Source organism: Rosa chinensis, chromosome 2 (genome assembly GCF_002994745.2).
Source record: "Rosa chinensis cultivar Old Blush chromosome 2, RchiOBHm-V2, whole genome shotgun sequence".
Taxonomy (NCBI): domain Eukaryota; kingdom Viridiplantae; phylum Streptophyta; class Magnoliopsida; order Rosales; family Rosaceae; genus Rosa; species Rosa chinensis.
Window position 1 is genome coordinate 86,415,409 of NC_037089.1, and position 27,137 is coordinate 86,442,545.

General features: G+C 38.4%; 8 protein-coding genes across 9 annotated transcripts; 3 read left to right on the top strand and 5 right to left on the bottom strand.

The window, feature by feature from the left end:
• The first annotated feature begins 383 nt into the window (after positions 1-383).
• Positions 384-2,204, top strand: LOC112187125 (elongation factor Tu, chloroplastic). The gene has a single exon (XM_024325784.2). It carries the CDS (start codon positions 509-511, stop codon positions 1,955-1,957), a length of 1,449 nt encoding a protein of 482 aa, XP_024181552.1. The 5' UTR covers positions 384-508; the 3' UTR covers positions 1,958-2,204.
• A 551-nt stretch (positions 2,205-2,755) lies between these two features.
• LOC112187126 (GDSL esterase/lipase At5g14450) lies at positions 2,756-4,634 on the bottom strand. The gene is made up of 5 exons (XM_024325785.2): positions 4,309-4,634; positions 4,003-4,212; positions 3,752-3,924; positions 3,342-3,615; positions 2,756-3,246 (listed from the first exon to the last, which is right to left on the bottom strand). Exons 1-5 carry the CDS (start codon positions 4,562-4,564, stop codon positions 2,999-3,001), a joined length of 1,161 nt encoding a protein of 386 aa, XP_024181553.1. The 5' UTR covers positions 4,565-4,634; the 3' UTR covers positions 2,756-2,998.
• A 1,138-nt stretch (positions 4,635-5,772) lies between these two features.
• On the top strand, positions 5,773-6,723 carry LOC112185307. Its single transcript, XM_024323547.1, has one exon. The coding sequence runs from the start codon at positions 5,773-5,775 to the stop codon at positions 6,721-6,723; it is 951 nt and encodes a 316-aa protein (XP_024179315.1).
• Positions 6,724-9,122: 2,399 nt separating this feature from the next.
• LOC112183475 (GDSL esterase/lipase At5g14450) lies at positions 9,123-10,720 on the bottom strand. Its single transcript, XM_024321853.2, has 5 exons — positions 10,429-10,720; positions 10,103-10,312; positions 9,851-10,023; positions 9,494-9,770; positions 9,123-9,421 (listed from the first exon to the last, which is right to left on the bottom strand). Exons 1-5 carry the CDS (start codon positions 10,712-10,714, stop codon positions 9,174-9,176), a joined length of 1,194 nt encoding a protein of 397 aa, XP_024177621.2. The 5' UTR covers positions 10,715-10,720; the 3' UTR covers positions 9,123-9,173.
• Positions 10,721-14,972: 4,252 nt separating this feature from the next.
• On the top strand, positions 14,973-17,643 carry LOC112188615 (glutamic acid-rich protein). Its single transcript, XM_024327768.2, has 5 exons — positions 14,973-15,311; positions 15,727-15,824; positions 15,990-16,352; positions 16,899-16,938; positions 17,064-17,643. Exons 1-5 carry the CDS (start codon positions 15,001-15,003, stop codon positions 17,140-17,142), a joined length of 891 nt encoding a protein of 296 aa, XP_024183536.1. The 5' UTR covers positions 14,973-15,000; the 3' UTR covers positions 17,143-17,643.
• Positions 17,636-18,597, bottom strand: LOC112188616 (WEB family protein At3g51220). The gene has a single exon (XM_024327769.2). The coding sequence runs from the start codon at positions 18,527-18,529 to the stop codon at positions 17,768-17,770; it is 762 nt and encodes a 253-aa protein (XP_024183537.1). The 5' UTR covers positions 18,530-18,597; the 3' UTR covers positions 17,636-17,767.
• A 686-nt stretch (positions 18,598-19,283) lies between these two features.
• LOC112187485 (uridine kinase-like protein 5) lies at positions 19,284-22,983 on the bottom strand. Its single transcript, XM_024326296.2, has 14 exons — positions 22,542-22,983; positions 22,338-22,429; positions 22,141-22,210; positions 21,931-22,046; positions 21,722-21,818; positions 21,442-21,521; positions 21,023-21,217; positions 20,772-20,855; positions 20,628-20,688; positions 20,426-20,486; positions 20,132-20,225; positions 19,985-20,057; positions 19,834-19,916; positions 19,284-19,754 (listed from the first exon to the last, which is right to left on the bottom strand). Exons 1-14 carry the CDS (start codon positions 22,663-22,665, stop codon positions 19,557-19,559), a joined length of 1,428 nt encoding a protein of 475 aa, XP_024182064.1. The 5' UTR covers positions 22,666-22,983; the 3' UTR covers positions 19,284-19,556.
• A 157-nt stretch (positions 22,984-23,140) lies between these two features.
• On the bottom strand, positions 23,141-26,306 carry LOC112187484 (probable methyltransferase PMT9). 2 transcript variants are annotated; one of them, XM_024326293.2, is made up of 8 exons: positions 25,941-26,306; positions 25,681-25,845; positions 25,404-25,586; positions 24,692-25,286; positions 24,494-24,606; positions 24,185-24,405; positions 23,654-23,987; positions 23,141-23,442 (listed from the first exon to the last, which is right to left on the bottom strand). In XM_024326293.2, exons 1-7 carry the CDS (start codon positions 26,160-26,162, stop codon positions 23,687-23,689), a joined length of 1,800 nt encoding a protein of 599 aa, XP_024182061.1. In that variant the 5' UTR covers positions 26,163-26,306; the 3' UTR covers positions 23,141-23,442; positions 23,654-23,686. The 2 variants fall into 2 exon arrangements, with proteins under 2 accessions (XP_024182061.1, XP_024182063.1); XM_024326295.2 differs by having other exon boundaries at positions 23,141-23,447.
• Between the last annotated feature and the right edge of the window lie 831 nt (positions 26,307-27,137).

The following is a 27,137-nucleotide window of genomic DNA, read 5'->3' on the forward strand; positions in this document are numbered from 1 at the left end:
AGTACATAAAAAGTTATTGACTAGGTGCCAATATTCTTAAATATTAATTAAGGAACCGATTAATAGAAAACCTATTAAAAAAAAACAATAGCGTATTTTGCTGAATATATCCGTAAGTAATTATGCCAACAAAAAGTTTGAATGTCTAACAATTTTGTGGTCTAAGAGGAGTACAGTAGAATGAGAAGTTGATCATGCTTGTACTTTTGTAGAAAAATGTTTTTTGGTACGGATCTATTGGATTTGAATCGGATTTTGACCATCAGGGCAAGTTTTCTCACTTCATTTGATCAGAAAAAAAAATATATATATATATATATATATTACATGGATTGGGCTTATTAGTTTTCATTAACTTGAGCTTGGGCTTCGACCAATTGAAAGAAGGCCCAAAAGAACTCTTCCCAGCTTCAAATTCCCTCATTTTTTCTTTTCGTTCCCTCCGCCGTCGCGCTCTCTCTTATTCACGGCGCGCGCACAGTCGGAGAGTCCAAGTTGATCGATCCATATGGCTTCTGCTATCGGAGCCCCACCCTCTTCAAAACTCCTCTTCACTCCCTCACCCACCACACCCTCACTTTCTCATCCCACCCACCTTTCTCTCTCTACACCCAAAGCCCTAGCATCAAAGCCCCTCTTCTCCTCCTCCTCCTCCTCCTCCGCCGCCGCCTTCGATGTCGTCGTCGTCTCCCCCTCGCTCCGGAGGCGCCGATCCTTCACCGTCCGGATGGCGCGTGGCAAGTTCGAGCGGAAGAAGCCCCACGTCAACATCGGCACCATCGGCCACGTCGACCACGGCAAGACCACCCTCACCGCCGCCCTCACCATGGCCCTGGCCTCCATGGGGAACAGCGCCCCCAAGAAGTACGACGAGATCGACGCCGCGCCGGAGGAGCGCGCGCGCGGCATCACCATCAACACCGCCACCGTCGAGTACGAGACCGCCACGCGCCACTACGCGCACGTCGACTGCCCCGGCCACGCCGACTATGTCAAGAACATGATCACCGGCGCCGCGCAGATGGACGGCGCCATCCTCGTCGTCTCCGGCGCCGACGGCCCGATGCCGCAGACGAAGGAGCACGTCCTGCTGGCCAAGCAGGTCGGCGTCCCCAATGTGGTGGTGTTCTTGAACAAACAGGACCAGGTGGACGACGCCGAGCTGCTTGAGCTGGTGGAATTGGAGGTCAGGGACTTGTTATCGTCGTATGAATTCCCCGGCGACGATGTTCCGGTGGTTTCGGGTTCGGCATTGCTGGCATTGGAGGCCTTAATGGCGAACCCGAAAATAAAGAGAGGGGAGAATGAATGGGTGGATAAAATTTATGACTTGATGGATTGTGTGGATGACTATATTCCAATTCCGCAGAGGCAGACTGATCTGCCGTTTCTGTTGGCCGTTGAGGATGTGTTTTCGATCACAGGACGTGGCACGGTGGCCACGGGGCGGGTGGAGAGAGGTAAAGTGAAGGTTGGGGACCATGTGGATGTAGTGGGATTGAGAGAGACTAGGAATACAACTGTCACCGGAGTTGAAATGTTTCAGAAAACACTTGATGAGGCACTTGCTGGTGACAATGTAGGGCTTTTGCTGAGGGGTATTCAGAAGATGGATATTCAGAGAGGGATGGTGGTTTCTAAGCCGGGTAGCATCACACCTCACACCAAGTTTGAGGCGATTGTGTATGTGTTGAAGAAGGAAGAGGGTGGGAGGCATTCGCCGTTCTTTGCAGGGTATAGGCCTCAGTTTTACATGAGGACTACTGATGTGACCGGTAAGGTGACGCAGATTTTGAATGACAATGATGAGGTGTCGAAGATGGTTATGCCCGGAGACAGAGTGAAGATGGTGGTGGAGCTTATAATGCCGGTGGCTTGTGAGCAAGGGATGAGATTTGCGATTAGGGAAGGTGGCAAGACTGTTGGGGCTGGTGTCATTCAGTCTATTATTCAGTGAGTTTGGATTCAATGATACATCACATTTAGCTATTTAGTCAGCGAGTCTTTATCACCATAGACAAGTTAAGAACTTTGTGTTATAGCTTTGTTGATAGTTTGATTTCCTTTTTTCTGCATTTTTGTCATCATCTTCTTGGTTGTGTAGTTATAAATCCAACTTTTAGAATGTAGTCATTCTGCATTATGTACTTAAATGCTCGGCCCCCTAAATCAATAAAATGCCTTTTGGTCTCATTTCTTTGAAATTGTCCAAATTATCGTTTGTGCTTTGGGCAACTTGTCAGTGCTTTCTGGTTTAAGGGTTTTGGTTGGAAGTAATCTTTGCTCTCGTGGAGTTTAGGGTCTCATTTGAATCTTGTCTCCTAGTGGGACTGGGGAAGGAACTGAGATGGATGTGAATGTGACTGATCAAGAGTAAAGTCAAGTCTCCCTGACCTCTCCTTGTTTGCATTCCAAATTTATGTACTAGTGTTATATTTTCTCGTTCCCTTGGCCCTTGATTGCACCACCATTGTATTACTATATTGGTATTTGGTTGTGTCAGTCGAATCAAGTTTAAAGGTCCGGGATGAATCTCTATTAGAATCTGACCTGGCATAGAAGGATTTATTTCATTTGAACCAAGTGAATCGGACATAGGCAGTCTATAGGTTTACATTGCTGCATTTGGCACCAAAATAAATTTTCATATCTTTTGCAATCTATGAAAAAACACTGTGCCAACAATGTAAACTGCCTAAGCTTGAGTCTGCCTCTATCAATGTAACATGAGCCGAGGCTCCTATTGATGTTAATGGGAAATAAAAACAGAGAAAAGTAGTTCATTTATTCTGTTTCCATTCAAAATGAAGATTCTCATGAACGCCCTTGTCAGAATCTGTCTTTCTCCATGATTGTTCTAATACATCTCAGAATCTGACTTTCTCTACGATTGTTCTAATACGTCTTATTACTATTTAGTACGATTTCCTATTGTTCCCCCAAAAAACATTTCCTTCTTCCCTTTCATAACTCAACTGAATCATTGAATGCATATACCCTAGCTCCTATGACAAGCTTGAGTAATGGGAATTGATGGGTTGGACAAGGCGCCATTGAGTATATGATTAGCAACCCACTGATTGGCAGCCTGAGTGTAGTGAACTCCATCCCAGCTTATAGAAGATGAAGGATTTCCACATGAAGCACCATATACTAGACTTCCATTTACAGTTGCTTTGTTTCCACACCACACATGGTCATATCGCACATGATACCCACAGCAAACCTTCATTGGATCCACAAACCCTGTAGTAGTAATCATTGTATTGCAAGCAAGTAATAATGTCAAGCCCAATTCCCAATTTGCTAATGGTAGTGAGTATTAATTGAGTTTCGAGTACCTTCATTCTTTGCATTGCTGATGAGTCCATACTTAGCAGCATAGGCATCTACATATGTAATTGCAGCTTGTGGGAGCTCAGCTCTTAGTTTGATGACTCTGTCCTTGAGCTGCCTGTTGAATTCTATGGCCATGTCATTTTGGCCCTTGACACAGCCATGTTCGTCTACATAACCTGGTGCGGGATTAAGATTGTAGAACAGATTCACTGGCAAACAACCAATCGGACCTGTGTTGTGTATCCAAAATGCCCTCCCCCCTTGTTCATATATACGCTGAAGTTTGTCAATCAATCACTACCCATCAGAAATTTAGAAACATGCCTTACTTACATGCACAAATGGCACACAAACTTAATCTTCATCTAAAGCAATTAGCATTGACATAGATAAGAGCTAATGTGATACTCACTCGGACTGCTGTGGCCAGCTGGTTTACAATGTCTGGAATTTCTGCACGAAGCTGATCAAAGCTTAGCTTTCGAAAACCAACAGAGAGATCATTTTGCCCAATATCAAACGTATAGAGTGCCTTTGCAAAGTCTTGAGGATTTGGAAGTTTGCTTCTATCAGAGGGATTCTTGGCTAGACATCACAATTCACAAACAATTAGTATTGCAATACTCTGTTAAATGTCTCAGACATTAGAGTAAAGATTTGAACCTTGTCGAAATAGATCAGCTGTTCGAGCTTTGAACTGCAGGAACTGAGCCGTCTGCATATCAAGCGAGAAGGGGCTTATGCCATACTCGAAAATGGTCTCATTCGGCCTTCTAATGGTTGATCCTCCGGTGGCAAAATTTGCACCATGCCCGTAATTTGTTCCCAGCGAGTTCAAGTATGCACTCAAGTATCGCAACTTTAGGTGCTCAGCTACATTACACATAAAAAAACCATATTCAATACAATCATTCATAGCAGAAATTGAAGCACTTGGTGGGTTTTTGCATCACCAAACTAACTAGTTACCTATGAAGTCTATGATGAGCCGACCATCGGAGTCCCTTCCAGCTGGTTTACGAAAGAACCCCTCGCCGTAGGGTGCCCGAATCGGTTCAAATGCGGCTGAGATCCCGCCGGTGTCGGAGTTCGAGTCGCCGAAGTTGTAGATTGCCGGAAAAGAACAAGATGGTAACGCACCACCGCTCACACCCAGAACGCACAAAGCCAAGAACAACCCAGAAGACAGTAGCCGTAGTTGTTTCCAAATCTCCATTCCCACCATCTCAGGTTTGAAAGATTTCTCACTCACTCAGTGTAGGGTTGGCTACTTACTCACTCGTATAATAAAGCCAGAACAAGAGGACTGGTTTTAAGGATAGAGTCTACAAACTTTTTCCATATGCATGTGCTTTGAGACCAACAGTGACAGTGATTGCGGGGATGGAGAACCGGACCGGATCATGATCTGACGGTTCAAATTAAAGATGGCTTTGGTCACCAGGGAGAGTGACACCGCTTGATTACAATCATGTGGCAGCGAATGAATAAAGAATTTTGAGGATTGGAACAGTGACTTCAGTATAGTCGGTGATTCAAATCTTTCGTGATTTCCTAGTAGATGGGATGGACCAGGGTTAGTCACCTTGTCGTCACATGGCAGATGATTGCATTTCTTAGAGAAATTTTGAAAAATGACCAAGTTTTGGTCACCAATTTGATTTATAGCCTTATTTTGTAAAAGAGTTGAAATATAACCAAATGATAGTATAAAATGTCTTTATTACCCTTCATGAAAGATAAACAAAGTAATGGAAGCTGATTATTTTTCTCTTCCCTCTCCATATTCATCTGATGCATTCATGTATAATTTCAAACATGTGGCACACCACTATCTTGAGAAAGACAAAGCGTGCAGAAGACATTCTTGTGGAAACCAAGTGCAAACTGCTCGTGCCGGCACAACGGCCAAACTGATGGTTGCTCTATTAATTGTCTGCTGTGGATAATTGTGCTTATGGTCTGGGGTTGGTCTTAACAACCTCTTCCTTATCTTTTCTATCATTCCTGCTTCTATTCTATAACGACAACCAATTTCTCGTATAATCATAACCTAAACACTATCTTACTGATTTGAAACACAATCAAAGCTGTGTGTTCAAGGTATGTACATCAATGATCTCTTTGTTTTTCTTTTAAAGAAATGGATTATATTCTCTTTGAATACCTACAAGATCTTCTGAGTTTTATCTTCTAAGTTTCTGTAATCCTCTATTTACATTGTTGCATGCTTACATCTCGTTCTGCAGTACTATCATGGTCACTTTCTTTCTTCTTCTTTTTTTTTTTTTTTTTTTTCTTCAGATAATGAATCGGTTCTTGCATCTCATTTTTTTTTTTTGCAGTACTATCATACATTTTTTCTTTCTTTCTTTTTTTTTTTTTTTTTTTTTTCCAGATAATGAATCGGTTCTTTTTTTTTTTCTTCAGATAATGACTCAAAGTCCAATTGCATTGAGTTCCCCGAATGACCCAAGAGTAGAAATAGAAACTGAGCAACCTACAAATGCTAACTTTGCTCCATCATCTTCTTATCGTACCAAGAAAAGGCATACAAAAGACTATGAGAATGTTGCATTTGTGCACACCAATGAAGATATTCTGGTAGGTCAGTTATACCCGAGTAAGAAAGCCTTGAAACTACATTTGGGTATGCTTGTAATAAGAAAGAATTACGAGTTCAAAGTGAACAGATCTACTAGTGATCGGTTTGAAGTTAGGTGTGTGGATCCTAACTGTAAGTGGCGACTCCGTGCAATAAAGCTACAAGACTTGGCATATTTTGAAGTGAGAAAGTTTCATAATGAACATTCTTGTTCGCTGGATATTATTCATCGTGACCATCGACAAGCAAGCAGCTCCCTAATTGGTCAATTTGTCAAGTCAAAGTTTGAGGGAGGAACCTCGCGTATGTACAAACCTAGAGATATGATTGATGATGCGCGTGTCCAACTTGGAGTTAATATGGGCTATAATAAAGCTTGGAGGGCAAGAGAGGCAACATTAGAAATTGCAAGGGGATCACCAGAGGAATCATTTGCTATACTTCCAACATATTGTGCTATGTTAGAGCGCAAAAATCAAGGTACAATAACACACATAGAAACTGATGAACAAAATCACTTTCTATACTTTTTCATGGCAATTGGAGCCTCAATTAGAGGATTTCATGATTGTATGAGGCCTGTGATTGCCAGAGATGGTACATTTTTGAAAGGAAAGTACTTTGGAACCATGTTTGTGGCTGCATGTCAAGATGGAGAGAATCAAATATATCATTTGGCATTTGGGGTGGTAGACTCAGAAAATGATGCCATGGTCATGGTTTTTGACAAAATTGAGGGGGGCCATTGGAGTTGTAGACAACTTGGTTTTTATATCTAATCGACATGGAAGCATAGCCAAAGCTGTGGATAATGTTTTTCCTGAAGCACATCATGGAGCCTGCATCTTTCATATAGCTAACAACCTGCAATCAAAGTTTGGCAAAAAAATGAAGATCCTTAAGTTATATTACACAGCAGCAAAGAAGTACCAAGTATCTGAGTTCAAGACATTGATGGATGACCTTCGCAAAATAAAAAATGGAGAAGTTTGTAGATATCTTGAAGACATTGGGTGTCATTAGTGGGCACGAGCTCATTTTATGGGGTACAGATACAACATGATGACATCCAACATAGCCGAATCTATGAACTCGAAGCTTAAAGATGCTAGAAAACTACCAATTACCACTTTAGTGGATCACTTAAGAGAGGTGCTTCAACAATGGTTTGTTGAACGGCGTGATGCAGCAAGCTCCCTTAATACGTACTTAACTAAATGGGCAGAAGACAAAGTCCACAAAAACAATAACAGTGGTTCGCATATGCGGGTACGTATTCTGAAAATTAGTGTCATAATATTTGTAGTTTTTATACTATATTATTTGATTTTCGATTAGGAAACATGCTTAACTTTGGTTTCATTATATATCAGGTGTCTCCAATTGATCTCTATGCATTTCAAATATACGATCAAAGTCAAACATTTACAGTGGACTTAAATAACATGACTTGTACATGCCAAGAGTTTGATCTTGATCAACTTCCTTGTGCACATGCAACTGCTGCCTGTAGAACTAAAGGAATATCAGTGTATAACATGTGCTCCCAATTTTACACAACCAATGCACTTATGTCAGCGTATGCATAGCCTATTTGGCCAATTGGGAATAAAAGTGAGTGGGATGTGCCTGAAGATGTGCAGAACAAAATTGTCTTACCACCTATACGACAAGTAGTACCTAGAAGACGTAAGACCGTACGAATTCCATCTGTAGGAGAAGATGCAATTAGAAAAAGGTGTACAAGATGCGGTGAAGGAGGTCATAACCGTGCAACTTGCCAAAATCCAATTCCACTTGTTTGATGGAATGCGATCTTTCTATTAATGTAGTGTTTTAAATTACAACATTTTAATTCTTAGCAAGAATGTTTTAGTACTATAATTTTTTTCTATATGCTGCATTTTACTTCTTCACCAAACTTTACATCATCTATTTTTTGATCTGGAAAATTCATCAAAGAAAGACAAAAGCCACAAAGAACAACAAATGAAGAACAAGAAAAAAAATACATAAAGAATAAACTAAAACCAAATGACAAAAGCCTTCTAAACATCCTAATCTTGAGGGCGAGGGAGCTCATCACTTTGAAGAATAGCAGTTTGGCTGTTGTCCCCTGCATGGGCACCTGCACTTGGTTTCTTACAAGAATGTCTTCTGCACCTTTTGTCTTTCTCAAGATAGTCGTGTGCCCCATGTTTGAAGCTATACATGCATGCATCAGATGAATATGGAGAGGGGGAGAAAGAATAATCAACTTCCATTACATTATTTATCTTTTATGAAGGTTAATATAGACATTTTATACTAACATTTGGTTATATTTCAACTCTTTTACAAAACAAGGCTATAAATCAAATTGGTGACCAAAACTTGGTCATTTTTCAAAATTTCTCCATTTCTTAGGGTACATCTCTTGAAATTGTAATGAAGCCGCTCATGTCATTAGCTAGACAAGTGTTTTGTCGGTGATTTGATGGCTGCCGAACCTCTTCGGTGAAATCCGTTTTCATCGATGATCTTCATGAGTTTTGTCACTTTTGTGGTTTAGGGGTAGTCCGGGGGAGGTCTGTTAGAAGTTGTAATAAGGTCGCTCATGTTATAGCTAAGTTGGTTAGAGTTGTGTTTTGTCGATGAGTTGATGGTTCTCCAATCCCTTTGGCTAAAACCCGTTTTCATTAACGATTGTGAGTTTTGTAGTTTATGAATCGACGACTATGAGTTTTGTAGTTTAGGATGTAGTTCGGGGTAGACCCCTTAGAAGTTTGTAATAAAGTCGCTCATGTTAGTTGGCTAAAGACTAGAGTTGTGTTTCGTTGATGAGTTGATGGGTTGCCGAATCTCTTTAGCTAAGACCCGTTTTCATTGACGATTATGAGTTTTCTAGTTTAGGGTGTAGTGCCATTTTCTTCTTCCTTGTATCAGTTTCTTGTCAACGAAAGTTTTTTACCAAGTCACTAAAATTTCTGTGTTTTTTACCAAGTCGGTAAAATGTCTGTTTAAAATTATGAATGACAATGAGTAGTCATTTGATGTCCTTCATATTTGTCAATACATACAACATATGAAGGGCTTGTTTCTGAGATATGTGTACGCTTCTAACGTCAAGTTGATGGAAATGACTTTGCAAACATTATACAGTACATGACTACATGGACTAAAATCGCTGAGTCGAATTGTCAATTAGTGTCATGTTACTATGAGATTGTTAAAGTACTAATCGCACAGTTTAAGGCCTATGACATGCATTTATGATTGAAACTGGTGGATCTGAGAATGAACCACTGGCAATCTGATTAGCAATCCAATGATTTGCAGCCTCACTATAGTGCACGCCATCCCAGCTTATATACAGGGAAGGATCTTCACATGAACCTGCATATATTTCACTCCCATTTATCTTTCCCTTATTACCACACCACACATGGTCATAATCTTCATGATATCCACAGCAGATCTTCGTTTTATCGAAAAAACCTGCGTAGATTTATGTATAAGTGTACCAAATTTTATGGTTGAATTAACATTATGAGCATAAGCTATTCTTACCAAGCTTCTTTGCATTGCTGATGAGCTTATACTTAGCAGCAAAGACATTGACATAAGTTATTGCAGAAAGAGGGAGTTCCTTCCTTAGTTGGATCACTTTCTGTTTGAGCAGCCTATTGAACTGTCTCGCCATGTGGTTTTGTAACTTCACGCAACCGTGGCGATCAAGGTATCCGGGAGGGCTCGGGTCATGGATGTAGTGTAATGTCACTCCCAAGCAACCTATTGGACCAGTGTTGTGTATCCAGAATGCCCTTGCCCCTCGGTCATACAAACTCTGTAGCATAACAAAATGTGCTTTTTTTGTAAGCAATATTGGCATATGCAATCACATTAAACAGGTGTGCAAATACGTACTCGGATGGCTGTGGCCAACTGGTTAACAATGTCTGGAATTTCTGCTAGAAATTGCTCGGTACTCATTTTCCGAAAACCAGCAGCTAGATCATTTTGGCCTATATCGAATGTGTAAAGAGCCTTTGAGAAGTCTTCTGCTCTGGGTAGATCTTGTATGTCAGAAAGATCCTTAGCTGCACATCATAACAAATAATGAGGACAGATTTTCTCATACATGTCACTCAAAAGCGAAAAAAGTCGAATTAGACAGACCTTGGTTGTAAAGAGTGGTGGTACGCGCCTTGAACTGATCATACTGCACAAACTGGATGTCAAGGGGAAAAGGACTCACACCATTCTCAAACCATGACTCATTCTGCCGCCTGATGGTTGCTCCTCCTGAAGCAAAATTGGCACCGTGTCTGAAATTGCTCCGAATTGAGTCCAAATATGAACTCAGGTATGGCACCCCCAGCTTCTCGGCTGCATAGCATACCACATTACACGATATTCAACAACAACTTTACATACATGAATGACAATATTTATAACACTAATCCTTGATAACAAACATGGGAAAATGGTGTACAGAATATTACCTATAAAATCTATTATTAGACGACCATCACTGGCCCTTCCAGCTGGTCTGTGGAAGAAAGTTTCACCGTAGGGTGATGCCATTGCGTAGAATGCAGCGGATATACCACCGGTATCTGAATTCGAGTCTCCAAAGTTATAGATTGCTGGAAACTCACAAGCCGAAACTGAAGCCGAAGGTGACGATGCATCTTCTTCACCTCCCACACTGATTACTAGCACACATGTTACCAAAATGCTCACAACCAAAAATCTTTCCATCTCCATTTTCTCTACTGCACTAAACATGTATGTACTCATATGCAGGGCCGTAGCCTCTTATTTATAATCAGATAAAAACAGACCGAATAATGCTCCTAGGACAAGTAAGCTAGCTATTTGAGAATTGAGATTAATGTCATTCGCAAGTAAGCTACTTATATGAGCATCTCCAGCAATTTTGATCAATTACATTAATGTCTTCCTTTAATGGTGCCATAATTTACGAATTTTGGTTTGGAAGACAATTTTGAGAGACAATTGGTTGTTTTGGTCAGCATATCTTTCTTGATGATTATGCATGCTGCCAGAGAGATTATTACTTGAATGTGCAGGATCTTTTCTGTAGTGCATGTGCGACCATGCTCATCTTTTTTATATTATAAAACTAGAATAATTATCGGTACTGTTATTATTATTATTATTTATTCTGTTACAATTATGAGAGGATCCGATGAACCGGGTTCTAACTTGGGCTGTTAGTAACGTAGAGGATGAGATTATAGGAATTTAGTCTTGCCCATATGCATATGTAAAACAGATTTTTAGTTTTTAATTTTGTTTTTGTAATATTTATGTCTTGGTAATTATTGAAATGAGAGAAATACGGAGAGTTATCTGCAGATGAGAGCAGTGAAAGTTATCTGCATAATAGGGTAGTGGGAAGTTGTTTACGTACAAAATGGGACAGTCGAAACATATTTTTTTCCTTTTAACTATTTATAAGTATTTTGTTATTTACTATAATACCCTTCAAATATTATAAATGATTTAAAAATAATATATGGTCTGGGGGTATTTGTGTCTTTTCACGTTCACTTTGGCAAATAAAGTGGGTTCTCTTAAGAGTTTTTCTATTAGAACCTTTAAATTTACTCACTTGACCTCTATGCTTTTTACACCTCTTATCAAATTTTCAAATACTAAATTTACTCACTAAACTTCCTCAAATAACCTCACTCATATAATTTGCAAACAAATTATTATCTTTAAAATAAAAAATTTAGTTATTTCAATGATTTGATCACTCTATAAATCTTAACTAAATATACATTTCTTAATCAAACTTGAGTTTCAAAAATTAATGTCTAATCAATAAGAAAATGCAATGAACTATTATGTTTTTTTTAAAAAAAAAAATTCTATTTTAATTTTTCATTAAAATGAAGAAATCATTTGTTTTTATCCTAAAAAATGAAGAAATCATTTGTTTTTATCCTAAAAATAAAAATCATTCATTTTTTAATTTTTCTTCTGTATTTTTTGTACCACATGATTAATTATTTAAATTTTTTTATTTTTTTATTTTTTGCAAATATAATGGATTGACTTAGATTTATGTCATAAATCATCATAAGAGGATTTATTTTGTTTTCCCTCACCGATATATCATACATTTTTATGTCACATTTTTTTTTTTTTTTTTTTTTTATTTTATTTTTTTTATTTTATTTTTTTTTATTTTTTTTTATTTTTTTTTTTTTTTAATCCCCACCCCTCCCCACCCATGATGGGGCTCGAACTCCTGACCTCCCAAATGAGAGTTCAGAGCCTTACCACCCCACCAACACACACATACATTTTTATGTCACATGATCTTAACCATACTTTTAATTCTTATTAAATATGTATGAATGCTTTATTGAGGATGTAGTGAAATTAGAAAATGAAAATAGATAAGGAAAATAATAAGGAATAAAATCTAATATTATTGAATTAATGGAAAGTCTACATAAAATAAATAGAATATTTTTTTGGTATAATTATTGTCCTTAATAGTTATTTAATAGTAGGTTATATATGTCATTTAATAATTCATAATAAAGTGAGGTCAAGTGAGTAAATTTAGAGGTCTCAATAGTATAGATGAACATGTATTATTCGGATAATTTCATTTACTGATTTGTGAAAATTTGGCGACATTATAAGTTCTTACACATGGATTTATAAACTGATCATGATGAAAATATATTCATTTGTATGAATGCAGCACAGCCAAGATAAAATATAAGAACGATTTTGTAGAGAATTTCTGAAGATGCACATGTATTAACTCGTGACTATCTTGATTCTAGATCACAATTACCAAAGAAAACACATTATAATTTGGCATTTTCGTTGAAATCCAATTTTTTATTGAGAATGAGCCATCACTATGGAAACAAAGAATGATAAGCCCGGCTCGAGATGGACCAACAATAAAGGAAATTAGCAATGCAGGTCAACTTGACTTTATTTCTCAAACACATTTATATAAAGGAGATCGAGCAGAAGCTGGGAATGAAGCAAACTAGAAGCGTGCATAAACGATTGCAGGAAGAAACCAAACTTTACTTCAGGTAATGGCATATGGCGTACGAGGGAGAGGGTTAATGAGAACAGATTGTATAGAAAGTTAGGATGGCACTTAAGGCAAGTGCTGTTGGAACACCAATGAAAGCCAGGATAGTCCAGGGGCTACTGAAATGTAAGTGCAGAAGTGGGATGAGATTCTGTAAACTGTATGAAATAACCTTATTATGAGTTGATTTTTGCCGATGAACAAGCTGCCACCACCACTGAAAGCTGAAATCCGCTTATCTAAAAGGGACCAATGCCAAGAGCACTGTTGGCGCTCAACATCAAGAACAAAAGACAGTGCGTTGGGTAGCCATGAGGTGTTGAAGCTGTGCAAGCTTATTCTCTTTTTTTTTTTTTTTTTTTTTTTTTTTTTTTTTTTTTCAGCTTGCCTTTGGCCATGGTTGTTAGTAGGGGATAGTTGCGGAAAGAAAACTTAGTAAGTTGTATAGTATGTGTTCCGACTTGAGGTGTCTAACATCATCTGCATGATAAATGAGTGATGCCAGAATAGAATTATGCAGGTTAAACATAGTAAAAGGAGATCTCTATGAAAAAGCAATTGTGATGACCAGTAGCGGACATAGAAATTTATGGACATCAGGGTGAAAAAAAAAAAGAACGATTACAAAATAGGGAGAATTTCACAAATGGTCACTCAACTATGAATTATTCGACACTTTGGTCACTGAAGTTTCAAATATATCACTTTGGTCACTCAACTGTTACACTCTCAATCACTTTAGTTACCCAAGAAGTATTTTTTTAATGAAAAAAAATTAACAAAGTGACTAAAGTGAAGGAGAGTGTGATAGTTGAGTGACCAAAGTGATATATTTGAAACTTCAATGACCAAAATGTCGAATGAGTCATAATTGAGTGACCATTTGTGAAAATTTTCCTACAAAATAAAACTTCAATTCAACGAATGAAGTAGAACTTTAGGTTTAGGGTTTAGGATTTATGTAAAGCAACAGTAAATCAAAATTACCATTAGTTACTTTGAATTCCATGCAAAACTCAATAGTAATTCAATCTCAACAAAAAATGAACAAAATAACACATTAAAAGAACATTTGAAAAAATCATGTTAGGTTTTACAGTTTTACTTGATGTTATTTATCATCATATGTTTTACGGAAAGAAAAAAAGGATAAATTGGATTCATTTTATAAAATTAAAAGAGGAAATTACATTGCAGATTCAATTGATCAATATATATAAGAACTTGCAGACATAAGTTTAATAGTGTAAAGGTTGGTGTATCTTAAAATTCCAAAGGAGGTGGATCCCCTATTAAATATGTTATTTTTATGGGAGAGAATATAGAACACAACATGCACGAACATGAACGAATGGTTAAATTACATCAAACACACTTTTTGGTTATTATAAAGAAGGAAAAAAAAAAAAGATTGAGTACATATATTAAGAGTTGAAACAATCTTATAAATGTGTGGGACCATCTTATAAGTGTGTGATAAATGAGTGAATCTCAATCTTGATGCCTTGACTAACAAGGGGATAGCACAACATGTAAGTACTGACTTCAGGTCTGTTAATGAATCGTATCATGTTTGTATTAAGGTATTAAACAAATTGTGTCATGTTAAATTTTTGTTGACTTGTTCCACCTCTATAAAAAGTTAAATTGTCATATTGTTCATGTGTCCCATTATAAACTACATGAAGGTAAGATCACAACAACATTTCATTTCTCTTATCATTTTAAAGGATTGCTTTTCAATCACAGATCAGCAAATTGACCTTAAAAAACTTATAATTTTCGATCTCTATGAGTAGATTACCTATGCAAATTTTCAGTCAAATTAAAAATTATTAAAATATTCATAATCATGATTTACATTAACGATTATAAATCTTATTAATCATAAACCGGCTCCTTTGTCATTCGCCTATAAATGGAATAACCCCTAATTGAAGTGGGACCTTGATAAATCAACGTGGGTTTTAGGTCTATGACCCAATTTCTCTCTCGCTCCCTCTCTCTCTATAACTGCGAAGGTCATAGTAGCTATAGCAAACCAGCAATGGCCACGAGTGAGGAGAAGACCAACAATACTAAAGAAGGGAACAACCTACTGGGCTCGCCGACCTTCAAGGAGCTCGATAATGGTCGCTTCCAGTGCGTCGAGACTGGCCACCAATTACTGGCCAAAGACATTGAATCCTACTCTCAGAGCAAACGGTGCCGTTTGGGTCTCATCGAATTCGCACTCTCTCATAAGAAGCCTCCTCTCAACATGTTCAAGCAGGACCCTCTTTCTCGGTATACCTCTTCTTCCTCTCTACCCTTTTGATTTTGGTGGAAAACCCTTAAAGTTTTTAGCTTTAATATTGTTGGGTCTGCCTGGTTTAGGGTTTAGGAGAAGACCCATAAAGGACTTAGCTTTGATTGTTTTCTGGGTAATTCACATTGGGTTTTGTTGGGTTTGGCCGGTTTGCCATCAAGGTTTTAGCTTTAATTTTGTTGGGCCTGCCTGGTTTAGGGTTTAGGGTTTAGGAGGACATCCACAAAGGCTTTAGCTTTGATTGTTTTCTGGGGTAATTCACATTGGGTTTTGTTGGGTCTGGCCGGTTTGCTTTAAGTTTTGGTTGCTTAATGAAATTTTGGCTGAAAGATAACTGAATGTTTCAGTGTTATTTTTAGTGCTGATACTCTGTTAGTTTGCTTCTTTCTGTAGTTCAAAGTTGGTGTGTAAGCTAACCGAGGATACCATCAATAAGTCAGAGGAACACATTTGGAAGCATATTAATGGGAAACGATTCCTCAACAAACTGGGTTTGTATTTGTCTTTCATTCTTTGTTATAAAGGTTTTCATGCCCTTCATGTTAGTACTCGTTTGAAACAAGTGTATGGATTGTTCTTTGGACTCATTGGCCTGACATGTGTATATGAATTCGATGATACCTCATATGTAACTAATATGATATTAATTTAAACAGAAGAAATGGAAGAACAAAAGTTGACAGTAAATGAAATGGAAGAAGAGCTGGATGATCACAAACCTGAAAAAGTATCTAAGCCAGGCAAAGATGGTGCCAGGAAGGAGAAAAAGGAGAAGAAAAAGAAGAAGAAGAAGAAGAAGGAGGAGGAGGAGGAGGCAAAGGAGGAGGATGATGGTGATGATGAGATTATCTCTGAAATACCCAAGTCTCCTAGTGAGGAAAATGATTCTGAAGAAGCTGAGTTCTGGATCCCTCCACCAGGAGCACGTTGGGATTTTGATGATGGCGGTGACAGATGGGGTTCCGATTCAGAGTCAGTGAGCAATGACGAGAACAAAAGTGACGAGGTTGATGGAATTGGTATGGATTTAAATCTGAACTTTGGGTTTAATTCTATATGCTTTCTTTGTTTCCAACTTTTGTAGACTTAATGCCTACTTGGTGTCAATGTTTTTGGAAGTTGTCGTCAGCTAGTGTTCTGCATAAGTCAGTTGTTTCGAATTCCGCTTGTGTATTTTTAATAAATAAGTTGTCACTTAAGAGTGGAGAGTTACATGCTGAGTTGAGCTGGACATGCATATGACTTTATACTTTTTCTTGTCAACAATTCAACTGGTTGCGTCTTCTTTGAATTTCTCTTTTCGATTAACACAGTTATATGTTTAATTGAAGACACACAGAAATTTGTGTTTTAGTTTAGAGAGTTGTGAGATTGACCTACCTTATGTTTGTCAGAAGTCTTTTATGCATGATTTGTATTTATTTTTATTAGGGCAAATTGATGCATAATCACCTAATCAGTACTAATTCAGTTTTGTTATTATCCTTTGAATATGCTATTTTTTGTTTGAACCTTCCAACTGGACCCTCAAGTTCATCATAGTTTATTGCTTTTATATTATGCAGTTGAAGATGATGATGAGGAGTCAGAAGAGATCTCAATGCGGTATGCCACTGCTTCACTATGTTCTATTGGTGGAAGAACCAATAAGCATCCTGGTTTTCTTTCTTTTGGAAACAAATTTATGCCATTTTCTTTTGAATCTGCTTGATTATTCTTGTGCGTTGCAGGACAAAAAGAATGTCCATAGAAATTGGACCAAGCAGCTTTGCATCCAGAAAGAAGAAGAGTAAAAAGAACACTGCATGATCTGACCACCCTTGCTTCAACTTAAAGAGCATCTGATGTAGAAAAGTTTGTTCTACCAAATACAATGAGTGAAACCTGGTGAAAGTGGAACAATTTCTAAGGGGTTCAATAATACAAATCTTCTTCCTTGCACTTGGCCATTTTTGCATTACTGGCCTAATCTTGTTTGCTTTGTATCTCATATGCAATTCGGGTTGGTGGTATGCATTTATGGGAGAAATGGGTGTAAGATGTGTTACAGGCACAATCCTGTACTTGTATGCACCACCCAAGCAAAGGGACATGGTTAAACCACAAAGAAATAGATGAGGCACCATCTAGTAGTTGGTTTTCATTTCGTGTATGGTAAGTTATGATTTTTGAACCCTTGTAGAATATGAAATTTTGCGTTTTTGATCAATTTGTAAACATTGTTGATTTGTTGTGTATCTATGGCATTGATTACCTAATTTCATCTGATGAAATATTTGATTTAATTGATACAGAAGCTTGCTTGGATAATATACTTGAACAGCATAGACAACATTTGCATTACACTATTACAGTCCACATAAGTACTTTAAAAGAAACAAAACAGAAATCAAGTCAAGTTGCAAACAGAATTTATTTCGACCATAATCCATACTCAATAGTAGAGTTTCGGAGACGAATAAATATGGTCATGGAGAGGAGTAGACGACCCCTTTTTCCAGGAAAACAAGTCCTGCAGAAGAGGAACAATAGGCTTCTTCTTCATCATCTTATAATTCCTCTCTCTTTTTCCTCCGCTCCCATAATAACCACCTTGATTCTCATGTTGAGAACTAATGCTTAATATCTGAGCCAAAGTAGTAGTGTCCTCCATCCTTATCATCGACCACTGATCCTTCTTAACACTCTTCTCTGCTTCCTCCGAATTTGATCTCATCGAACTGATAACATGGTGATCACTACTAGCCGCTGCTTTTGCTGCTGCGGCCGCCTCAGCCTGAGCCAACTTGGACATGTTCTTGTGAAGCTCTGCATTCAAGGTTGCCAAGGCCACCTCGGTTTCGGACTCTCTCTCCTTGAGCATCTTCAACTCCACCTTTGTTTCCTCAAGCTCAGCCTCAAGTTTCTTGAGACTATCCAAAACATTATCACTTTCTTTACTATGTGGATCAGCACTAGTACTTGGTGATGAGATGACAGACTTGTTCCTTGGTGAAGAAGTTTCTACTTCTTGCTCGGTGTAACATGGCAGCAGCTGCGGCGGTTTAGGGGATGGTGATGAGAAGAACTCTCCGAGGAGAAGCCGCTCTCCAAAGACGGCAACAGCTTCCTTGACGGAGCGGAAGGGTCGTGAACTGTCAACATTGGCGTGGTAATCATGAGGTACTGGAAGGGTTTGAAGATTTTGGGTCTCCATTGAATGAATTGAAGGTTGGAGACAGAATGTGGTTTGAGGAGTGAATATATTTTGGTTATTTCTTCGCTTGCACTTCAAGAGTCCGGATCCATCATCAATAGAGACTTGGTTTCAATGTCAAGACAATATAAGAGCGTGGCCTGAATTAAGGTAGATGAAAATGACCAGATAACAACTTGGTCTGTGTTAATTAGCATCATGCCAAATTGCTTGTAACACATCATGTAATTTTATCTACTTACGTGACAGGGTTGATGGTAAGTTTAGATTTCGAAATACTATTTGATTGCAGGAAGAGTGTGACATGAATTAAGGTGGATGAAAATGACCAGATAACAACTTGGTCCGTGTAATTAGTATATGCCAAATTGCTTGTAACACAATAACACATCATGTAATTTTGGCTCCTTAAGTGACAAGGTTGATCGTAGGCTTAGATTTCAGAATACTATTTGATTGATTGATTGACAACCTGTCAGTCAAGTACGATGCGTCTTGGCTAATACAACCCATTTTAGCCAAGGAGGAAAGTCGCGTAGCAAAAACTACACGAGCCACCCTCTAGGCCGAAACTGAAGGGAATCCGGTTTCACCACAAAAGGAACAAATGGCAGCGTCTAAGCCTTGTGAGAATGCTATCATGCCAATACATTAGTGTTACGTTTGAAATTCATAAATACTTTTTCTTTGATATGAAATGGATTGATATTACTTGCTAACAAATGATGGTATGTCAAGAATTAGTGCATTCGATCCGAAGCTTACTATCACCAAAATGAAAATTTCTTTTTAGAATGTCACACTGAAGCAGTAGTCTCTTGTTCTTACACGACAGGAAACTCAAAACTGGACACATTTGTGGTATCACCTTGAAATTCCTTGCAAAGTGGATATATCTATACCACAGTATTATGTAAGATTGATACAATTTCTCTCACATGGGTAGCTAGAATAAATATTTGGTTAAACAAAATCTTAGCTATTACAAAATCTGAGACACTGGATCGGAATGAACTCGAAGGAACATTTATTTAGGTGTCTTTGAGCTTGAACTCGAACTTGAACCAGTACCGGTCTCATTACTATCTGTACCAAAATAACGATCTCCAAACTCTCCCATTCCTGGGATCACACGCAAATCTTCATTCAAAGATAAGTCAATCTCTGATGTAACAAGTTTTAGCATTGGAAATCTCTTCAAAACCGCATGTATTCCCTCCGGTGCCTGCATCAAAGGATTTGTATTAGACATTACCACAAATATATAGGAATTTCCATTGAGCATGATCAGAGTGATTACTCACTGCTATAAGGTTAAGGAAGATGATGTTGGATTCTGGTACACCCTTACTGAGTAGCAGAGATATAGCTTTGATGGCAGAGTTTCCTAAGAATTCACAGATTTAGACAACCTTATATGCTTGGCAATTAGACGATAGATGCTTTTTCTCAAACCTGAAGACAGAACAGGATCGAGGAATAAGACATGGCGGCTTGAGATGTCTTTCGGTAGCTTCTCATAGATTAACTGCACCAACATACATTGCAAGGACATTAGACAAACAAAGAGAAGGATTGAAAGAATGATATTATTACACAAACCTGTCGACCACTGTTACCCTCTCCGTGGATGAGGATTTTTCCGATTTTTATTCCCTTACAACATGCTCTGAGAGCATTCTCCATGCTTTCTCCACTGATATTAGAAAAACAAGCATGATGAGACAATGCACTTCAAATATTGCTACAAACGCAGAAACAAGTAACATGTGCACAATCTTAGGAAAGGTCTTTATAATTATTGGTTTCGGTTAGATTTTGTGTTTTCTGTTAAGTGCTGATCTGAAGATTAAGTGAGATATATATCATGAGAAGCACAATCCTTGAAAGATATACCTTCTAATAACAGAAACACCACACAACCTTTTACAGAAAACAACTCCACTGTATATAGATCCTGCAAGAGATAACAACAAATTACTTGTAATCAAATAAATAACTTAATAAGAGTTTTCGTTTATAGGTTCTTTAAAAATAACTCAGGTAGTGACAGATGAGAACAGGTTTTGAAGGCTTGGAACTGAATTCTGAGCTATACCTGTTGGGGTAATAATCTGTTGTTCTTGGAAGGGAAGATGACCTAGCCCATGCTCCACAACCTGAAACATTGGTGCAAGGTGCACAGCAGTGTAAAATATAATGCTTATCAATACTTTACTATTGTGTGCGACACTAGATATACCAATCGAATAAGTCGGTCTGAGTAAAAGACAAAGTCATGCTTTGTTGTTTGGGCATCACGGATTAATGTATGCATTCCTCGTATCTGAACCAAACAAAAGAAATAACAGTTTAAGAATGCAAAGATCACACACACACACACACACACACACACACACACACATATATATATATATATATATCCACAACATGAGCAGTTCAAAGACAAGAATATAATTAGTGGTGATGGGTTAACAAAGCTGTGAATGTTACCTGAAATGTGGAAAAGATAAGGAAAAGATTTGGATATATTTTACACAGATCATGTTGGCCAAGCTTTGTATGAATATGTTGCACTATCAAGTCAATGGCAACATCATTATCTCCACCTCGAGGAATGATTATATCTGCATACTTTTTCGAGGGCAATATGAATTCATCAAAACTAGGCTTCACGAATTTGGTATACTGCAAAATTTCCATCAATAAGTAGGCAAAAGAGATACATTAGTGTCATTTTAAATCAGTGACAGGACAAAATGAGCTAGAGCAAACATTCTAGATATCGTAACAATTAAGACTGCATGGAAACTATGTTGTCAGTTCTCTGCACTGATGGGAAGATTAGTTGAGCAGACTAACCACATTAGCATACAAGATAGCTAGAAAAGTACAGGAGAAATCTAACTAACTTGTTCAAGCACATTCTGTATATTTCTGCCTCTTTCTACAGTATCACGTTGAATTCTCCTAGAGAGCCGTACATCAGAGTCTGCACTGATGTAGGATGGTTTTGGATAAGTGACCATACGAGATCAAAAAGAAAATACAAAAAGCTCAAGGTCTCCAGTCATGAAATGAAAAGCAAGTTCCTAACATTGACAAGCGAGTGATTTGTGTGCAACTTTGTGTACAGTACCACTGTACAATGGTCATGAGCTTCACATTTAAGAACAAATAGACAAAGATAACCTGTGTCGACGAAGATTTTCATGTTCATGAGATCACGGACACGAGGATCATGGAGAACAAGTATTCCTTCTAAAATGATAATGTCTGAGGGGTTAACCTGTATTTGGTCAACAATGTTGCAAAACATTTTGATCAATTACAATCCAATGTGGCCAAAACAAACACTAGGGAAACCGATTGGTTGTCTAAATGCAGATTAAACGTACTACCTGGCGAGCGGGTTCTATGCTTTGATGGGTCTTAAAATCATAATTTGGGATGCTAACTGCCTGTCCAAGCTTTAATTTCTCCATACAAGAAAGCAACAACTCCGTATCAAAGGACTCTGGAGAAGAAAACATGAAATGCAAAATCGATTCATATGATGTAATGTTAAAATTTACAGATGAAATAAATCAATGCTGGTTAATTAGTCCTACCAGGATGGTCAAAGTTGTATTCATGCACCGTCTTCAACTTCTCCTCATTCAAGGAGTGATAAAATGAATCCTTGAAATAAGAGCACAAGAAATCATGGTTACAATCACCTTCAAAACCTCCCTCCATCGATTCGGTCACAGAATGAAACACAAATCAACCCAAAAATCTAAACTCAAATTAGTCTAGAAAAGATTACTTGATTTACTAAAACAACACGCTGATCACGGAGCTGGGAGATGATCAAATTGCACACTGTAGTTTTTCCAGATGCAGTTCCTCCAGCGACACCTGATCAACACAAACATATATGAACATAGTTAACATCTCAATTAAGGACATTGTGATGAGTTGTATCAAAAAGATTTAAAGTGTTCGAGGGAGAGAGATGGTTCATTGTTACCAATGAAAAAGGATTGCTTAGTTGGGGCCCTGGGACTAGAGGAGGAGGATGCATTATTAGATTGGAGAGAGAGATGGTGTTTGATGCCAATGCTCAATGAAGAAGCCACGGCTTCAGAATCCATTGCTTGCTAAGATGAAGCTCGATTGTCTTCGTAGTCTATTATTCTATGTTAGTGTTTTCTTTGTATCTAGGCTAAAGCTTTTGGCTTTGCCCCTAATCCTATGGAACTGGAAAGCCTGAAATGGAATAGTGGAAAATGGAATTGCTGCGATATTAGCGGGAACAAACAGACGCATGTCTCGTGTCTTTCATGTGCAGCCCATCATGGTTTATTATTGTTCTAACATGTTTGGTTTTGCCTCAAACAAACACTACTCTGCTGCTACTATTTTTCAATTTTGGGCATGTTGGAGATTGCATCTCAGAAGAATCAAAAGCATTTTCTAGACGAGTGAAAGCATTGCGAATGACTCCGTCATAGATCAAATGAAATTCATAAACCATAGATCCAAGATCATATCTATACTCCATTCCTAGCCATAGTTTTTGACAAAATTTTCTTGCACAGAAGGGGCAATTTACTAGTAATAAAGAAATAAATGCAAACGAGTAATAGTTATTAAATTGAATTTCTGAATTCCCAATCTTGGACTTTGAAAATAGTTGCAGAATACAAAAGGTTCCTGGTCCTGTTAATGGAAGCTTTTCTACAATTGATGTTGCTCTTTGTTCACTCCTACCGTCTGAAATTCAAGGAAGAAAGCACGTCCACGGCCTTCAGTCGTGACCAGCAACTGAAGGCTCAAGACATACATTTTGTTGGCTATCTCATGTCTCTGTACATTCTCTTTTTCTTGAACCGGGGTGGGCTAAACACAAGGATTGCATTGCAGCCGGCCTGTACTGTAAAGCAATGTCAAGTTTTTCATAATCCAGCAGAGGAATTTGAAATACACACAAAATCCTGGTAATAATAAGGATCCAACAGAGTTTTGCTTCCATGATTGGAATTCATAGCACAGTACATGCAAAAACAGTTGCTAGTAATCAAAAGTCCACAAGAATATACCCATACAAACTGCATATCAGAAAGAGATTAGGCCATATACCTGAAACCCAAATCCAAATCACATTGTCGTATGCTAGTCATCCCACAACTTCTTTCTTGCAATCAAAACTCTCTCTTCACCTGAGGAAAGAGCATCAACTCGAGGTTCAACTTCTGATAACCAGTCATCCCACTTCAAGGCAGTCACAAACTTTCGGATATAGTTTATAACAGAGGGTTTGTCTCTTATGATGACAAACCCATTGGGTCTCAGTATCCTATCCATTTCAATCAATAGATCCTCTGCACTGCATCCACGTTCCTCAATATCTGAAAATACTGCCCATGCATGTAGAAGATCATATGTACGTGGGTATGTGGAAAACGCTTCACACCTATAAAATACAGTGAGCAGAAACAGTCAAATATCAAAAACAGGAAAAGTAACATGGGAAGAGGCCCTAAAATTTGGAATGCCAATATTCAAAAATCTCTCAACAGAACAACCAGATTTATGAAGAAATTATAGATTCACAAATCATATGTCCAAACACAGAAGTGGAAGGAGCTATTGATCGAATCAAATGCGTACCAGTCATGAACAGTTCCAATCAAGCCCCGATCATAAACAATCTTTAATTTGGCAGATACATGGACAGGAGCAACATTCATAACCCAGACATCTTTTCCATTCAAGGCAGTAGCAAATCCACCAAGCTGTGAATTCATATCCATGACATTTCTGAATGAATTTCTCTGTATGACAGACTTCATCTGCTTCCAGTATTCAATGACTCTAAAATGCCATATGCTCTGTATCAAATGGATTTCATAGGTAGTCATTAAACAGAACAACAAAGACAACATTGAAAAGAGTGAAGTTTGTGATCAGGAATCTTACAGTGTCCTCTTGGAATTCTTCAGGACTGACACCAATTTCCTCCAGGCGAGGGGGTGGTGTCGTAAGCCTCTGAGGCCAAGGGGCAAGTCTGCTTCCTCTATCCCTATGCACCTCTGTTTTGTAAATTTTAATAGTGAGAACAATTAGATGGTGGAAAGCCAAAAACAATAACAGCGATAGTATAGTTAACCTACTTACTTGCAGAATATTGAGAAATGCACGTCTTCATGCTCACATTCCAAATTGCATCTGGGTCATCATCAGAATTGCACAGAGGTGGTTGGGTCGAAGGATCTCTCTTCAAGTAACAACTATTAGTCAGTGGCTTGGCCCATACAACACTCTGATCTTTCTTGGCTGCAACTTTCCAGCACATTCTTTTTGAAAGATCAGACATAGCATTCCAGATCTTTTGATTTTCAGGATCATGAGCATACGCTTCAGGAGAAGTGTACACAAAATACCCTCCAGGTCTTAGTAACCTGTCAAGCTCTAATAAGAGGATTCCATCTCTTTGAAGCCAATCTATCCGGCAGCGTGAGCAATGAGCCAGCTCAAATGATCTGCTAGGATAAGTAAGTCTTTTTGTACCCAAGATACCAAGGGTTGCTGGAATCCCCCTCTCTAATGCAAATTGTATCTGATTCTCATGCGCATCATTAGGAGCAAGGGACATGGCAATGACATGATGAGAAAGAAGATACGCCCCAAAACTTGCAACTCCACAACCCACATCAAGAACATTGCGAATATTTCCACCGTTGTTGAACTTAAAATCAGGAAACTTAAGCATCTACACCAATTATAACCATAGCTTAGGAACAAGTAAAAAAGTTTCTCTAGGTCAATCTTAACATACAAAATAACAGTAACTAAATCCGAAACCCTAAGAAGACTCGGCATTACATACCTTGGAAAGAGCAACAATGTACTTATCAGCTCCAGTATGGAAATGTGTCCCTCCGCCGGGGAAATTGATCTTGTCACCATTCACAACCATCCAATTCTGATCCGATTTCTCTTCTGCAAGAGACGTATGGGGGATGTTGGCCTTCCACACTTCATCTCTACTCGTAGGCCATCTCACCGGGACCTGAGATTCTAAAAAAAATCACTCGTCGGAAATCAAAACCAATCGGAAATAAATAAAAAAAACCAAACTAAGCTAAATGAGTAGAATCCCTCACCTTGTATCCTAACGGTGGTGGTATCAAGCAATTGTACCGCCGCTCCGGCGGGGGACAATGCCGTTCATAATGCTCCATAAGTGTCAAATTTACCTTCAATTTCAGCTGGTAAATGAGGTTTCTATCGAGACAAGGTATCAACTCCGAGAATTGCATATCACAAATCTGTCGAACCATAGCAATCAGAGTCCCAATTATTACCAGCAACAAACCCTAAATATTTTGACATGAATTTCAATTGAGAAAGAAGAATTACGTACAGGAATGCTTTTGGGGGGCTCGGCCTCGGCCTCGGCCTCGCGGCGACGACGATGGGCGAGGGACCCACCGAAAACCGGGTCGAATTCTTCGTGGTCGGAGCGGCGGGAGCCCGGAGCGAAGGACCAGCCGTAGTAGAAACAGAGGAGGCCCAGGCACACAGTGAGGCCGAGCAGAACGGACTTGAGCAACTTGGGGAAGCTGACGTCATTCCTGTGCTTCATTGTTGTTCGAGTTCAGTGAGAGACCCGACCCGACCCGAGACTCGCTGAAACCTAGCTAGGAGGAGGAGGAGATCCCCATAGTAGGGAGGAGCAGCGCGGGAGGGAAGAAAGAGATGGCGAGTCTGTGAGGTCGAGCCTACGTAAGGCTGAAAAGAGTACATGTGGGATTTGAAAATTGGCAATGCTCTGGGGCTAATAAGGTCATTTCACTTGGGGATTTACACACACGCACTAAGGTGCAGTTTGGGATAACTTAGCTTAAATCGTAAACAGTTGTAAGCTTTTAACTTATAAAAGCTGTTTTTTATCAACATTTATAAGCAACAGCTTAATGCTGTAACTTTTAAAAAATATGTTTTATTTAATTTTACAAAATACATTCTGCTATTTAACTTATAAGTTAAGCAGCTTTTTGCAAAGCATAAGCTCGGCGAAAAATTGAGTCTAAATCTTAGGCAGTGTGTTTTGGAAAATGATTTTAAGGTAATCAAAGATTTTATTATTATTATTTAAATACTTAATTATTTATTTATTAATGATAATAAAAGTTAAGTCGATTTGAATATAATAGACTTCATAAGTTATTTTGGCTATTTCTGTAAATAATAGAGACTAATAATAGAGACTAATGTTTTCATACAAAATGAACTTTGTGAGACTAACACGTTAGACTCTCCCAGCAAATAATCACCCGCAACCTTCATTCTTACCCAAACACTGCCCTAAGGCCTCGTTTGGTTCGTGGAAAGTAAGCATCATGAAAGGAAAGTTGTTCATTTCCTATGTTTGGGATGCAAAAGGAAAGGAAATACTTTCCTGAAGCAAAGGAAAATAGGGGGAAAATGGTTCCTTCCATACTCCAAAGGAATCACTTTCTCCCCTTCTTTCCTTGCATTTATTACTCACAACATATTATTTTATTCAATTAATTACATACTTTTTAACAACTTTCCAGATAACTTTCCTTACATTACC